A 17,308-nucleotide genomic window follows, 5' to 3' on the forward strand; every position below is an offset into this window, starting at 1 on the left:
GGTGCAGCGGATGCAATAGATGATGTGTGTGGAGGTGCAGGTGAATTTGTGGCGGATATGGAAGTGTCCCTTTGGGCCTTGGAGGGAAGTAAGGGGGGAGGTGTGGGTGCAAGTTTTGCATTTCTTGCGGTTGCAGGGGAAGGTGCCGGGAGTGGAGGTTGGGTTGGTGCGGTGGTTCCTAACCTTCCTAACCTGCAATCATCTTCCTGACCTCTCCGCCCCCACCCCACTCCGGCCTATCATCCTCACCTTGACCTCCCTCCACCTATCGCATTTCCAAAGCCCCTCCCCCAAGTCCCTCCTCCCTATCTTTTATCTTAGCCTGCTGGACACACTTTCCTCATTCCTGAAGAAGGGCTTATGCCCGAAACGTCGATTCTCCTGTTCCTTGGATGCTGCCTGACCTGCTGCGCTTTTCCAGCAATATTTATTGTAGGACTGCAGCAAACTAAATAGCAGGTTTGTGAATGCAGTGCCAACTCATGCTAATTTTTAAACAAAGCTTGCCCTTGTTTACATTTCAATAAGTTAAACTGCTTATGTATTCATGGCATATTAGTACATGACACTGGTTCTGTACCACTCAAATTTCTTTATTTCCATCAAATAAGAAGCAATATTACATCCACTATTGACTTAATCATTAAGTAAAGCTATAAGTCCTATCTTATGAAAAAAAATTATCTTCTGTGGTTAGACACCATTCATATCACTGTTCAGGCTGACACAGAATGGGGAAAGTAATAGGTTGAAATTGTTCACTGCTGTTTTTCCCCTGATCTCAGTGGGTATTCAGCCCTTTCTTGAAATCCTGATAAACATTAATGTATCCTGTTAAAAGTTTAGCATACATCATGATGGGATTCCCTTCACTTTGGAATTTCATGATGTGGAGGTGCCGGTGTTGGACTGAGGTGGACAAAGTCACAAGCTTTCGGAACCCTGCTCCTTCATCAGGTGAAGTGAAGGAGCACCACTCTGAAAGCTTGTGACCTGTTGGATTATTAACTGGTTTCATGTGACTTCTGACTTTGAAATTTCAAACAGATCACAAGGTTATTTCCTATTCTGTGTGGTATCACCTTTCTGTTAACTGCTGTAACTTCAGTAAGTAATTATTTATTGCACATTTGGACCAGGCAAACAACTTCAGCTATGAGCTGAATATTCTATCACCTCAGACATAACAATGAAAGCTCGAATTTCTATCATTACTAACAATGATTAACCTGTTGGACTATAACCTGGTGTTGTGTGATTTTTAACTTTGTCCATTCCAGTCTAACATCAGTGCCTCCACATAATGATCATTTGAGTACTGTTAGATCAGGACAGGCGAGGAAGGAGGAGATCAGGGATCCCACTGTTGCTTCCCCTACCTAACACAGTCATCCTGCCCTCACCCAAACACAGGCGGCCTAAATGGGGCAGCACAGTGGCTAACACTGCTGTCTCACAGCGTCAGGGACCCAAGTTCGAGTCCCGCCTCAGGGACTGTCTGTGTGGAGTTTGCACATCCTCCCAGTGTCTGTGTGGGTTTCCTCCCACAATCCAAAGATATGCAGGTCAGGTGAATTGGCCATGCTAAATTGCCCATAGTGATAGATGCATCAGTCAGGGGGAATGGTGGATTAGTGTTGAAACTTTATTGCTGGAACAGCACAGCAGGTCAGGCAGCATCCAGGGAACAGGAGATTCGACGTTTCGGGCACAGGCCCTTCTCCTGTTCCCTGGATGCTGCCTGACCTGCTGTGCTGTTCCAGCAATAAAGTTTCAACTTTGATCTCCAGCATCTGCAGACCTCACTTTCTCCCGGAATGGTGGATTACCCTTCAGAGGGTCGGTATGGACTTGTTGGGCCGAAGGGCCTGTTTCCATTCTGTAGGGAATTTAATCTAATGTACCACTTCATCCCAGAGTCAATTAATGGAGGTCAATTAATCACGTGCGAGATAACATCAGGTACTAGCTTGGTCAGTGCCTTGTTCCATGCAGGTGTAAACAAAGGGTGACTTGGTGTTGGGATACTGGCCTTTGTGGAGTTATTTCACCACCTGCCTGTTTTTTGTAGCCTCTTGAGTTATTGTGACTTGATCCAGACATTATTTTAAATGAAACTTCAAAATGAGTAAATTAAAAGATTTAAACGTCACACAGCCACAGCCACCTTCCCCAGTAGAAATACACGGAGCTGAAGTTCCAGTGGGAGACCTTTCCTAATGCCCTTGTGCTACCTCATTGTAGCTGCCAAAAATCACTGTCAAATTTGTCGAGTCTGATGCCCAAAAAACGTAACGGGTAATGAGAAGCTATAAAGAATTGGGTCATTAACAAGCTTAATAACACTTTTAAAATGGCTGGCGAGCTGCTGATTTCCATGCTCACTCGCGGATTGGCATGATGACATCGTGGGATCAATACAAAGTCATCATACACCATGATATGTTCATCAGGGTGGAGGGGTGGGGCCTCTCTCAAGAGGTTCGTTCGCTGCTATGTGGAATGTTCACACATTACTATTAATGGCAAATAAGTTAAAAGAAAAACCAAAATCATTTCAGTTTAACATCTAAACTGTTAAAGTGACCAGTAACCGCAAGAAATTTACCTGAAATAATATTGTTATCATAGTGCTCAAAATGAGGGCCAGGATGTTCTGGCAACTCCTCTTCCAGTTTGTAACCTTTCCTGTCTTCCATCACGTTATTCACTTTTGTTCTTTCTACACCGCGACTTTTTTCATACCTCCCCAAAAGAACTTTGATTATCCGAAGGACATGGGTGGGGAATATTTCACTCAGTTAATCGAATTCCGGATAATTGAATGCTGGATGACATAGTTTAACCGAGCATCAGGACCTTGCGAACATGACGGATAATACGATATTTGGATAATTGAATGCCGGATAATTGAGGTGCCTCTGTACTTGATGAAAACTTGTTATATCCATAATTGTTCCCAGCTATAATGAAAGGTCATAGACCTGAAATGTTAACCCTTTCTTTCTCCACAGCTGCAGTCTAACTTAACCTGCTGATTATTTCTATGTTTTCTGTTTTTATTTTCACTCACTTATTTGGCCACCGACGTCAGCAGGAAAGGAATGCAACAGGATCAGGTCTGAGGTAAATATGAAAAATAGCCACATGTAATTTTATACTCAAAGAATATCATGTTTTACAGATTGCAAATTATATCATCCTTTTCACAAGAATAATCAGTACAGGTAATTTTTCTATAATGTGATGGTTGTGTTCTTGTGCAACTCCGCACCATAGAAAAATCATGCTTTAGAAAAGCTTTCAAACTGTTGGTGATGTCAATGTATTGCAGCCAACACACGTTTTATAAGTTCTCGCTTAAGAAATATTGTCCCCAATTCATCAATTGCATTTTAGTAAATCTGCGATAATGAAATGTGCATTATAGCAGAATTACTTGAACACTCTAGATAAAATAACTACATATTTCTATCATTGTTTAGAGGGGGAAGAGAGCAATGTCAGAGAAACAGTTCATGGAATCACAGAATCATTACAAAACAGAAGGAGGTCAGTCAGTCCAGCATCTGCACCAGCTCTATGAATGAATATCATAACTTATTACTACTCTCCTGCATTTTCCCTACACCCACACACATTGGATCATTATTTAAATGGAATCAATGCCCCTCAAATGTCTCAACTGAATCTGCCACCACTTGTACTTCTTGGTAGTTCTTTCTTGACCAAAGCCATAAGTTGTGAAAATGTTTTTTTTTTCCTCACCTTACATCTGCTTCCTTTGTAATTCAATTTAAATCTGCTCCCTCTTGTTCTCAATTCTTTTACAAGTGGGAACAGTTTGCCCTATCTACTCTATTAAGCCTCCTCATGATTTTGAAAACCTTAATCAGATCTTCTCTTAGCCTTCGGCTATTCAAGGAGAACCGTCCTAACCTTTCCAGTCCATATGACTGAACTTTCTCATCTCTGAAAATGCTTTGTCATTCTCTTCTGCACTCTCTCCAATGCATTCACATTCTTCCTATAGTTTGGTATCCAGAAATGAACACAATACCCTATCTGAGGTGAAACCAAACTCCTTACTCAACATACTTCATTTCTTTAAGTAACCTTTACTGGAAGTATCTCTTTCCCACCTTGTAATGAATTCTCACATTGAACCGATTTCCTAGATATACTCACTTGACCTCCCTCACTCTGACTATGTGTCCTCACTGACAATGGGATTAAATGGCATGGTTACAATACTTTACTGAAATCATATGCAGTCAGGGAACATTTCAGATTTATGGGCAATCTTTTGAGCTTCAGGTAAATCTGTCATTGGTAGAATGAGGAATGGAATAAGCTACAAATGACCAGCATACTATGACTAAGTGGACTAATCAAATAGCTACACAAATTTCTCCTTTCAGTGCTGAGGTACAAATAAACATTGCCTTTAAAAGAAGTATACAACTTATATATGATTAAATGCAAGTCCAGAGGTATCAAACCCATGAACTGAAAATTCATTTCTTCCTGTCAACAGCACAACATTCTCATACTTTTACTTTTTTAAATCAAAATTGACTCAAACAAAAGGAAATCTTTGCAGCACTGAGTGTATGTGAAACTATGAAAGCTAGCAACAGCTGACAGAAATGTTGTCATGTATTGAGGAGGATGCTTCTCAGTTTGAGTTTTTGGTGACATGGAACTGAAAGGAAGCAGCCATGATTCAGCTCAGTTGGCATAATCAATGAGGAGTTGGAATTTCCCCTTGAAGGAGAAGTTCCATCATCACATTCCCTCCCTCTAATCTATTCTGCATGTTCACTATGATTTCACCCCACAGATGTGGGGCTACTGCCTCTCAACCAGGAACAGGCAGATGCTGAAGACACAGGTTCAAGGTTTGACTCACCCTATAATTGCAGAGAAAGTCAACATAAATCATACAGTAAATATTTAGGACATTTGAAGTTACCAACAATAGACAATAGACAATAGGTGCAGGAGTAGGCCATTCAGCCCTTCAAGCCTGCACCGCCATTCAATATAATCATGGCTGATCATTCCTAATCAGTATCCTGTTCCTGCCTTATCTCCATAACCCTTGATTCCACTATCTTTGAGAGCTCTATCCAACTCTTTCCTAAATGAATCCAGAGAGTGGGCCTCCACTGCCCTCTGGGGCAGAGCATTCCACACAGTCTCCACTCTCTGGGTGAAGAAGTTTCTCCTCATCTCTGTCCTAAATGGTCTACCCTGTATTTTTAAGCTGTGTCCTCTGGTTCGTCACTCACCCATCAGTGGAAATATGTTTCCTACTTCCAGAGTGTCCAATCCTTTCATAATTTTCTATGTCTCAATCAGATCCCCTCTCAATCTTCGAAACTCAAGGGTGTACAAGCCCAGTCGCTTCAGTCTTTCAGCGTAAGGTAATCCTGCCATTCAGGAATTGACCTCGTGAACCTACGCTGCACTCCCTCAATAGCCAGAATGTCTTTCCTCATATTTGGAGACCAGAACTGCACAGAGTACTCCAGGTGTGGTCTCACCAGGGCCCTGTACAGCTGCAGAAGCACCTCTTTGCTTCTATACTCAATTCCTCTTGTTATGAAGGCCAGCATGCTATTAGCCTTCTTCACTACCTGCTGTACTGCATGCTTGTCTTCATTGACTGGTGTACAAGAACACCCAGATCTCTCTGTACTGCCCCTTTACATAACAACTCTTTAAGCTACCCATCAAACCATTCCCAATGCCAGAGCAGGCATTCCTATGGTCCACAATGCTAATGTGATTCGCTGACCATTTTAAATGTATTATAATTATTCACCTATGCAACTCACTGAAGATGTCAAACTCTGGGAAATACAAAATAGAGGTAGGCAACAACAGGAAGGTTCTGATGTCAATTTGAGAGTGCTGAGCTATGGCAAGCCACAATTCCCAAGCTGGTGACTGGCAAGAATCAACTGATAATGTTGGAATTCTGACAGCTTACGTCTTTGTCCACCTGCCTGATTATGAAAAGGTTTTGGCCCAATATTTTTTCCCTCTCCACAGATGCCAACAAGCCTTCTAAGCGTCTCCATCATGTTCAGATTTTATTTCAGATTTTCTTTTGCTTTCAAAAAAATGATCAGATTGTGTGAGGTAGTGTGAAATCTTGCAGATCCTGTTTGGTGTCTAATTAAATGACAACATATAGATCACACACTTATCTCTAATGAATATTTGTGGAAATGTACTGATCAATATTTATATATGTGTAATAGAAAAAAGGTCTGCTCCTACAATTCCATAATGTACAATAAGTATTCAACATATTTGTGTACTGAAATCCCAGAAGAGTGCTACCTAGGTTATGTAGAGTTGACTCATCAATAGTAAATAAAATAATACAAAGGTGAAATGACGGCAGAGCCCATTTCAGGAATGTGATGTGTTGTATTGACACTCTTTGTGACATTTATAATGAAGTACACTGATGAATCCTCAGTAACATAACAGGATAGAACAATGGGCAGGATTTCCCCTCCCTGGTGTGGCATGACCAACAATCATGAGAAAAGTTGCGAAAATGCAGAATGAAAGAAAAGAATCTCAACCCAGAGAAAACATTTTATAATTATCCCTCAAGTCTTACATGGCGATGCAAGAATTGCACCACTGAGAGACAACTATCTGATCTCCATGCATTTGTATTTCACTAAAGGCTGATGTCTGCTTATTTACACCACACCTCCAATTTTCTTCTCCTTCTCCAAGGATCTTGACATGTAAATGCCCAACTTTGTAAGTCAGGGAGATTACCTGTCAGTTGAAGCTCGCTGAATGCTTGTCCTGGCCATCGTGCAAATGTTTTTTTAGAACAACCTCCTTGCACCCTATGGCCACCATCTTCCTCAACTCTTCATTCAGCAGTGACAAATCCCCAGCCTGCTTTCAAACTGACTAACATACCGCTACACTTCAATACTTTATTGTGGAACTCAGGAATACCCATGTCGTAGACTATAGACTTAGGAAAATGATGTTGACTATTCAGTCCATTGATTCTACTCCACCATTCAATGAGATCATGGCTAACCTTTCAATCCTCCGATACTTTCCTATCTTATCCCCATAACCCATGACTCCCTTATGGATTTTTTAAGTAACTCAGCCTTGAATATACATAATGATACAGCCTCAGCAGCCTTCTGTGGTAGATTCACTACCCTCAGAGAAAACAAAAGAAACTTCTGCATTGGTCTTAAATAGGTGAACCTTTACTCTGAGATTATGCCTCACTTTTGTAAATTATCCCACAAGAAGAATGCCGTCTCTGCATTTATCCTGTCACACTCCCTAAGAATCTTATGTGTTTCAATAAGTTCACCTGTCATTCTTTTAAACTCTAAAATTCCAATGGACAAGCTCAACCTACTTCAAGGCCAAAGTCAACCCAGTTCATGGGCAAGACCTCTCAAATCCTTTTGTTCTGTAGCTTTCTACAGTTTTTCTCCATTTAAGTAACATTCATCTTCTCTACTTTTCCCGCCAAAGTGCATAACCTCACATTTTCCCATTTTATATTCTTTCTGCAAATTTTTTGCCAACTTGCTTAACCTGTTTGCAGACTTTTGCAACCTGTTTGCAGACTTTTGCAACCTGTTTGCAGACTTTTGCAACCTGTTTGCAACCTTCTGCAGACTTATTCATCTTCTCTACTTTTCCCGCCAAAGTGCATAACCTCACATTTTCCCATTTTATATTCTTTCTGCAAATTTTTTGCCAACGTGCTTAACCTGTTTGCAGACTTTTGCAACCTGTTTGCAACCTTCTGCAGACTTTTCATGTCATCCTCACCAACTGTCTTCCCATTTATCTTTGTATCATCCGTAAAATTGGCTATATTACATTTGCCATCCTTATCCAAGTCATAATATATAGTGAATAATTGTGGTCTCAGCACTGATCCCTGTGGAACTCGATTAGCTACAGGATGAAAATGCTGCCCTTATCCCAAATCTCTATATTCTATTAGATAGCCAATTGTCTAACCAGTCAAATGTATGTTAGGGTTAAGGTGGTAATGACATTATAGTTGTTTCATAAGGACTCACTGGAAACAGGAAAATATTATGGGGCCACAGGGACAGCAACACAAAAAAAAGAACATGGAGCAAACATAAAGGATGGAGGGAAATTTGTGCATAACTCCGAGCATGGTTCCTGACATCTTTAAGAGGTTCTCAGATTGATGCAGAAAGCAGATAAATGACCATATTTGAAAATGCCAAAGACTTCCTTAAAGTGCTTTTTTGATGCCCGAGTCACTTTGGCAGAAAGGACCCCATGCATCCTTGTGGCATGCTATGATCTTCACAACTTGAGCTGGCAAAATTGTGGTGGGGTCCTGATGCAGATGAAATTGGGAAACGAGAACAATTTTGTGAGGATAATGAAAAGAATGAAGATTAGGAGATTGACCACAAGGACCTTACAAGACAGCATGACAAAGCAATACAGCTTGAATTCAGGAGGCCAGACAGAACCTTATTGAAACCCACTTCTAGGATAAATGAGCTGAGTTTCGATATTGTTGAACATTCTATTAGTAAATCAGCAGCAGCTCCTGCTTAACACAAGGAGTTTATGGAGCTGAACAGTCCTTGAAATTTTCTGGTTTTGAAAAAATGTCTTGCTTTCAACCCTAAGTTTGATATTTTTGGGTGATCCCACTGTCAATTATCGACACGTAACATGCCCTGCTGACTTTTAAGGAGAAAGCAGCAGTCAGTGAGACTAACATTGCATGGCACTTAAATTAGATACCTTTTAAGGCCTCGCTCAGGATATCATGTCTTGAATGAAGTGTCTCATGACAGCCATCAGGTTGAGAGGAATGCCCCTTTGACACTGTCATTGTCGGTAGCCATTCATTGTTTTAGAGTGTGTGCAAACTGTTACACTGTGTTGAAATGCTTGAGCATATTCCTGTAGGACAGCACTGAATCTTAAGGAGGCAGCACGTTGTGCCAGTTTGCCTCAAAAATAATAAGCCAGGAGGGAGGGAGAACATTTGAACTGTCTATTGTGCACCACCAGTCTCAAACAGTCTTAAAAGCTGATAGAATGACCCTTTACCCCCAGAACTGTGTAGAGTCATCACTGATTCTAACCTCAATCACTGGTATCTGCAGTCAAACGGTCCATTGCTTGTGAGAGATTAGCAATGCTTGCTATTACAATATTAAACCTTGGGATGTCTAAAGAGGCTGCTAATCTCTCAAATGGTGTGACTTAACCAGGTCTGACAGTGACATAGACATGAGGAGCAGGCCCTTGGAGAATGTAAGTGAAAATGTATTTACAAAAGTTCAAGGTTATTCATATTGATATTGCATGTGTGTCACTTACAAGAAAATTTCAGTAAGTTTTCTTCTTCCTCTGCCTCTCATTTAACAGCATTCCTGACCTGTGCAGCTGGGATAAAGGGAGCCTATTCTGTCGTTGGTCCTGTTGACCTGGAAGACTGAGGGAGTTGTCCCCACATTCTCATCGGCATGCAGTAATGCAGGCTTTACAATCACAAGGGGAGAGAAGGAAGGGCTGGGCACCTCTACTGAGTCCTGAGAAGATAATTTGATTAGATTAGATTCCCTACAGTGTGGAAACAGGCCCTTCGGCCCAACAAGTCCACACCGACCCTCCGAAGAGTAACCAACCCAGACCCATTTCCCTCTGACTAATGCACCTAACACTACGGGCAATTTAGCATGGCCAATTCACCTAACCTGCACACCTAACCTGGACTGTGGGAGGAAACCAGAGCACCCGGAGGAAACCCATGCAGACATTGAGAGAATGTACAAACTCCACACAGACAGTCGTCCGAGGCTGGAATCGAACCTGGGACCCTGGTGCTGTGAGGCCGCATTCTTGAAATCTCGAGTGTAGCGACTCTTCCTGTGAGCAAATGGTAGCACTGCCACTAATGCTGACCACCTAGAATGTCAAAGTGCAAGTCCATGCATGCATCATGCAGATACTGTGCTGGACCTGAGCCTCCACAGTGGTACCCAATCTGCCCATGGAGATGGCCAGTGGCACAGATATCAGAACCATTACAGTATTGATCACATTGGTGAACTCCTCTATCCTTCAATTCCATTTACTAACTGTCTCTGACAAATCTGCCTACTGCTCCTGTGACTGTATGTGAATTCTGACAAAGTCATGAATGACCAACATGAATAACTGCAGGGTTATCTTCTCCCTGCAGCTGAGCCAGTGCCTGGTATCTGGCAGAGCAACCCAGGGCACTTTGACCTTGACCAGCTGCAGAAATGTTAATGGAGCACTCAGTGGATTGTTCTCCCCACTCCACTGAGATGAAAGTCTCTGAGCTGTTAGGAGATGCAGGTGAAAGCCTTGCTAGTACAAACTCTGAGGGCTGAGTGGCTTCCTCCCCAGAGGTTGAGATGGAGTTGAGGATCTCTTTGTGGAGTAATGCTATAGACCACTAGAGCCTGCAAAGAAATGGAGTTACTTATCAATGACAGAGAAAAGCATGTGTAGATTAAAAACAAGTTAACAAGGGTGGAATGGGGAAGAGCATGGCATTGCATAATGAAGCTTACCCCCCAGTGCTGACCTGCCCTATGATCTTCCCCTTTCACCATCACTTCTCAGGACGGTAAAATTCCCCACCTCAAAGTTAAATGTCAGGCTTTAGTGGGAAAAATTACAAAATATACTTGACATAATTAAATAAATGCCATGCTTTTCAAGCATATATACTGAAGAAACTTTTCAGTGCTATTCCCAGACTTATTCCACACCTAAATAAATTTGTAATTAATAACATTTGCTTCACATAGCCACCTCCCTGGCTAAACACCATGCCCATGATTTATGCCAAGAATGGGAGAGAAAAAGAAAGTGAGCAAGTGAGAGAAAACTGAAAGCTCACATAAAGCAAAGAGGCAATCTGTGCAGTTTCTTGACCAATCAAATCAATTTGACTCAATTCGATTGAAATTCCCCACCCTTTCTCTGGTGTGGAACAAGGATGGCCATTCTCTTACTCCTTTGTGAATTTCTTCAAATGCAGTCTTACAAATTTCTCAGACATATTTTTGAATCAATTTATTGGCCTTCAATTCTGCTTCATGTAAACTCACTATATTACTTTTGATGATGTGTTGTTTTGTTTTGATAAACTGTTCATTCACCAAAGTGCAAATAAAATCCACAATAATTTAAACAATATGAATTTCCAACCTACTTTTAATAGCCCAGAAGAGTAATAAATTATTAGACAGGACATACATTATATATAATATATATATAAATTCTTGCAATATGCATAATCCATCACTATATTCACACTTATGATTCAAACTGACTGCAAATTTGGCTTTAAAACAGAAAATACTAGAAACATCAGCAGGTCAGCCAGCAACTTTAGAGACAGAAGAATTAATGTTTCAGATCAGTCACTTATTTTACTCAACATTAACTCTGTTTGTTCTCCCCAGATACTGTGTAAGCATATGCAGCATGCTCTATTTCATCTCTGATTTCCAGCACCTATATTATTTTATGTACAGTATGAAAACTGTCATGTTATAAATACACCGTACCACCTGTGGTGATAATATAACAACTCAGTTTTGAATATTTAGCTTCTCAACCTGCACTGCAGAGGAACACCAACTTGAGGTTACTTTGCCTCTGTTTCCCAAATTTGCTTATGCTTTTAAATGTTTTACCACTAGTCAAAAATGATGTATTATTTAAAAGTGATTGAAATTTATGATTTAAATTAAACACTGATTTATATTTGCATCCTGATCAAATTGCCACCTCACTCACAAATCTTGCTTCACTGGAAAACTACATTTCCTCTTTATTTTCTTGTGTGTAACACCAGCTGTGGGGCTAGATTGCCCAAATAAAAGTACAAACATTTTTCATTCCATTTTTTTGTCACTTCCTCAAAGAACAACAGCTACTAGTTGTAGCTACAACAGCTACAATGGTAGTTTGTTCTTCATTTCTAATTTAGAATGCATATTGTATATTTTTGTTTCCCACTATATTACAGAAATATAAATAAACACCTTGCAGCATTTCACTAAATAATATTTGCCTTCTTTCGCCCTTACATTACATTGATGATCACTGCACTTCTGAAAGTATGTTTTGAGTTGTGACCATCTGCAAAGTCCATGCAAGGACACTATGTGACCACTGATGTGATCTTAATATTGAAGTGCTTGAGTGTTGTAGAGTGCCAAAAATTTACTTGATATTAAGCAAAATGCATTGTTATGATATAAATTTGCAGTTCAAAGTTTATGCGAGAAAAAAAACATGTAAATAGAATCATAAAGTCTTTATAGCAATGGAAGCAGGCCATTTGGCCCATCGAGTCCACATTACCTTCTGTAGAGCATTCTACCCAGACTCACAACCCCCTATCCCTGCAACCCTGCATTTCCCATGGCTAATCCACCTAGCCTGCACATTCCTGGATTCCATGAGCAATTTAGCCACCTAACCTTGACTTTTTCGCCACTACTAACCACTACCAGTAATCACCCATACAGCCAATTATGTCAGACCTTAATAGTGATACTCCCTTGTGGATAGCCAAATGTTACACCCTCTTCTTTACAGACTGGGTATTCAAAGTTAACTCAATAATTAAAACCTTCCTCCACAATAAAAAATTAAATGCCGTTTTTAAACAATAAAATCTGCCTCAGATCAGTGATACTTAATAATTAATACCAGTTAGTTTACCATATAATCTGAAAAGTCTCTGTCCTACCTTGATCAAAAAAGTGTTAATCCGTATTAGTTCAAGCACAAACTCAAATAATTATTGGGAGTTCCTACAATGTTTAATAGTGGGTGGAGTTTTATTTTCCTTGCAATTAGAAAGATGCAAAGTCACCTTGCAAATCGAGAAAATTCACTTTGTTAATTGGACTCCTTCACTCTTCCAGCATAACCTCATGTTTCAAAGGTTAAACCCTTAGCAACAGAATCACAAAACAACTTTAACTGGCATCAGCTCTCAAAAGTAAGTTCTGCACATAACAGATCATCACCCTTCCCCTTGCAATGCTCCCAACTACACCAATTCATTCTGAAATCCCCGATCAACAGTTATAACATTTAAATCTATAAAATATATTGCATTCTTTAATTCAAAGAGGGTTGAAACTTTTCAGCTTATTGTTGAATCAGATCCAAAAGCTGTACTTCTAAATTTACAAGTTTACAAAAGGAACTGATATGCCTTGTGTCTATTCCACGTTCCTTGATTTACATACCCAAGTTGAAATATCTTAACTGAAATGAACTAGCTCAGTTTACGATTAAGGTAAGATGTTACTAAATGTATATGTTAATCTATAAAGAGGAACATTTCATACATTCATTTGTTCTAAATATCTCAAATTTCAGGAAAGATGGAGTTGAGTCATTACAATTTGACTGAAGCAGTTCAGATTTTCTCTGACCTGCAAGAGTGAAATATAAAGTTGCATTACTAGAGATAAAGTTTTAAATATAGAAAATTCAATTAGGATAGTATTGAAATCATCACTCCTGATTTCCAGCTGTGATACAGCATAGGAGTACTGCATTGTCAGAGTCAAAGTCTTTCAGATCAGACATAAGGCCAAGACCGTGTTCAATTACTCAGGGTGAATCAAAAAATCTGATGATGAGTTGAAGACGAGGGGAATATTAGCCTATATTCTATACACAATTGGTTCTGCTGTAACGTGGTAGTTTAAATGGCAGCGTCATTTAAACTAATGGGGCCAGAATTTCCTTATATCTAATATATGCTTTAAAAGCTCACACTTTAAAAACAGTGTTCTCAATTCGTCAATCGTGTTATAGTGAATTTGTATTAATGAAACATGCGTTATAGCAGAACAACCTGTATGTGTATGTCCCTCAAACAACATAACCAAAAAGAGATTATCTGATTATTTTTCAGTTTGCCCCCTCATGGGTTGTGAACATTGCTGGCAGCACCAGCATTTATTGCTTCTCTAAAATTTGGCACATTATTACTTGGTAATACAGCTGCCATAGCAGTTGGAACAACTGGAACATATTAGTCAGAAATGTAGCTAGTTCATCTTCAAATGTATTGTTGGACTAGATCCAAAGCCTTTGTTGTTTCAATTCCTGAAATTCCTACCTCAAGAGATACAAAATCCCTCCTCACAAATGCCACGCTTTGGCTCATCCAATTCCCTCCACGTGGCTTCAAGAAATGGTCTTACTCTCAGGACATAGGAACGACTTCTGAGAATCCCAAGAAAAATCATTGGTATGGTGTTTCATATTAATGTAGGACAACCACAACACTAATTATAATACATTATGAGAAAGAGGGATGAAGGAAGTATAAATTTTTCCCAAAGTTTCACGTTATTGCTTTGCATATTTTCACAGGCTGTTTAAATTTCTATCTGTTCATATCAGCAACTCATGTTACAATGGGCAATATTTTCTCCACAGTAATTAAAACCAATCAATAATTCATTACTGCTGCAATTGCTTTACAAATATATACCCAAAACTGTTTTTATTTCTGAAGCATCAAAGGTTCAGAAGAAAATGTGTCATTGAACCTTTATATAGAACTTTAAAAGTAAGAAAAGATCTGTAGTAATTTTCAAAATGAAAAACACACTCATTAACCTTTGTGCAGAACCTGGACAAGGACGAACCAACCTTTTCCACAACTGCATACACAGGATGTCCACCAAAAAACTGGGTTTTGCTCATTTTCTGAAGTTGTCCACAATGACTCTGATGCACATTTTCTGGCTGTGAGCATTCCCCAGCCTATGTGTATATTTAAAGGAACAACTATCTTCTCTTCATGAGAGATCATATCAACTTTGCTCTTCTCCAACCAAAATGAAGTCACTATCTTTGAGTTCCAAGGCCAATTTTTAAACATTCAAGGTGGACTGTGTATGAGAAGTTATTAAAAAGCTAAAGAAAAATACTACTTTTATTTTAAAAATAAGACATCTATACACTCTTTATTGAATTCCCCACTATCAACAACCTGGGAGTTACATTTTGACCAGAAACTAAACTGGACTAGTACAGTACCTACAAGTTCAGGCAAGAGGCTAGGAATACTGTAGCAAGTAACTTATCTCCTGGTTCTCCAAAGACTGTCCACCATTATAAGACACAAGTCAGGAATATGATGGAATAATCCCCACTCACCTGGATAAGTGCAGTTCCAACAAGAAGCTTGATGCTATCGAGGACAAAACAGTCTGCTTGGTTGGCACCACATCCATAAGCTGAAAATGTGTTGCTGGAAAAGCGCAGCAGGTCAGGCAGCATCCAGGGAACAGGAGAATCGACGTTTCGGGCATAAGCCCTTCTCCTGTTCCCTGGATGCTGCCTGACCTGCTGCGCTTTTCCAGCAACACATTTTCAGCTCTGATCTCCAGCATCTGCAGACCTCACTTTCACCACATCCATAAGCACTCACTCCCTCAACTACTGAAACTCAGTAGAAGCAGTGTGCACGAGCTACAAGATACACCGCAGTAATTCACATAGACTGCTTAGACAACACCTTCCAAACACATGATCATTTCCATCTAGAAGGACAAGGGCAGAAAATACATGGGAACACTACCACTGCAAGTTCTTCTTTTAGCCACTCGCTATACGGACTTGTGAATATATTGCTATTCCTTTAGTACTATTGGGTAAAAATCCTGGAATTCCTTCCCTGTTAGCACAAGAATTGCTGAGGCTCAAGAGGTAGCTTACTATCACCTTCTCAAGAGTAACTAGGCATGGGCAATAAGTAAAACAATTGAAAGCAGGAATTGTTGGAGAAACTCAGCAGGTCTGGCAGAAGCTGTGGGAAGAAGGTAGAGTTAACATGTCAAGTCTCGTAACTCTTAGAGTCATACAGTCATAGAGATGTACAGCATGGAAACAGACCCTTCAGTCCAACCCGTCCATGCCGACCAGATGTCCCAACCCAATCTAGTCCCACCTGCCAACACCCGGCCCATATCCCTCCAAACCCTTCCTGTTCATATGTCCATCCAAATGCCTCTTAAATGTTGCAATTGTACCAGCCTCCACCACTTCCTCTGGCAGCTCATTCCATACCTGTACCACCCTCTGTGTGAAAACGTTGCCCCTTAGGTCTCTTTTATATCTTTCCCCTCTCACCATAAATCTATGCCCTCTAGTTCTAGACTCCCCGACCCCAGGGAAAAGACTTTGCCCATTTACACTATCCATGCCCCTCATAATTTTGTAAACCTCTATAAGGTCACCCCTCAGCCTCTGACACTCCAGGGAAAACAGCCCCAGCCTGTTCAGCCTCTCCCTACAGCTCAAATGCTCCAACCCTGGCAACATCCTTGTCAATCTTTTCTGAACCCTTTCATGTTTCACAACATCTTTCCGATAGGAAGGAGACCAGAACTGCATGCAATATCCCAACAGTGGCCTGACCAATGTCCTATACAACATGACCTCCCAACTCCAGCACTCAATACTCTGACCAATAAAGGAAAAACTCAATCAGGTTTGTGAGACATGCTTTCCCATGCACAAAGCCATGTTGACTATCCCTCATCAGTCCTTGCCTTTCCAAATACATGTACATCCTGTCCCTCAAGATTCCCTCCAACAATTTGCCCACCACCAATGTCAGGCTCATTGGTCTGTCGTTCCCTGACTTGTCTTTGCCACCCTTCTTAAAGAGTGGCACCACGTTGCCAACCTTCAGTCTTCCGGCACCTCACCTGAGACTATCGATGATACAAATATCTCAGTAAGAGGCTCAGCAATCACTTCTCTAGCTTCCCAGAGAGTTCTCGGGTACACCTGATCAGGTCCTGGGGATTTATCCACCTTTATCCGTTTCAAGATATCCAGCACTTCCTCCTGTGTAATCTGAACATTTTGCAAGATGTCACCAACTATTTCCCTACAGTCTATATCTTCCATATTCTTTTCCACAGTAAATACTGATGCAAAACACTCATTAAGTATCTCCCCCATTTTCTGTGGCTCCACACAAAGGCTGCCTTGCTGATCTTTGAGGGGCCCTATTCTCTCCCTAGTTACCCTTTTGTCCTTCATGTATTTGTAAAAACCCTTTGGATTCTCCTTAATTCTATTTGCCAAAGCTATCTCATGTCCCCTTTTTGCCCACCTGATTTCCCTCTTAAGTATACTCCTAATGCCTTTATACTCTTCTAAGGATTCACTCGATCTATCCTGTCTATAC

At 40.4% G+C, this 17,308-nt stretch overlaps 1 protein-coding gene across 5 annotated transcripts in view; it reads right to left on the reverse strand.

Annotated features, from left to right (window-relative positions):
- The window catches only part of cast (calpastatin), a 209,275-nt gene that overhangs the window by 146,657 nt on the left and 45,310 nt on the right, over nucleotides 1-17,308 (reverse strand). Inside the window, exon 1 of one of the 5 annotated variants that reach the window (XM_043709715.1) lies at nucleotides 14,216-14,278. The exons of the other annotated variants lie outside the window; for them this stretch is intronic. Within the exon in view, the coding sequence (XP_043565650.1) occupies nucleotides 14,216-14,263 (48 nt within the window). The 5' untranslated portion in view covers nucleotides 14,264-14,278. Of the gene's footprint in view, nucleotides 1-14,215; nucleotides 14,279-17,308 lie in introns of those variants that run through there. 5 annotated transcript variants of the gene reach the window in all.

Source organism: Chiloscyllium plagiosum, chromosome 2 (genome assembly GCF_004010195.1).
Source record: "Chiloscyllium plagiosum isolate BGI_BamShark_2017 chromosome 2, ASM401019v2, whole genome shotgun sequence".
Lineage (NCBI taxonomy): Eukaryota > Metazoa > Chordata > Chondrichthyes > Orectolobiformes > Hemiscylliidae > Chiloscyllium > Chiloscyllium plagiosum.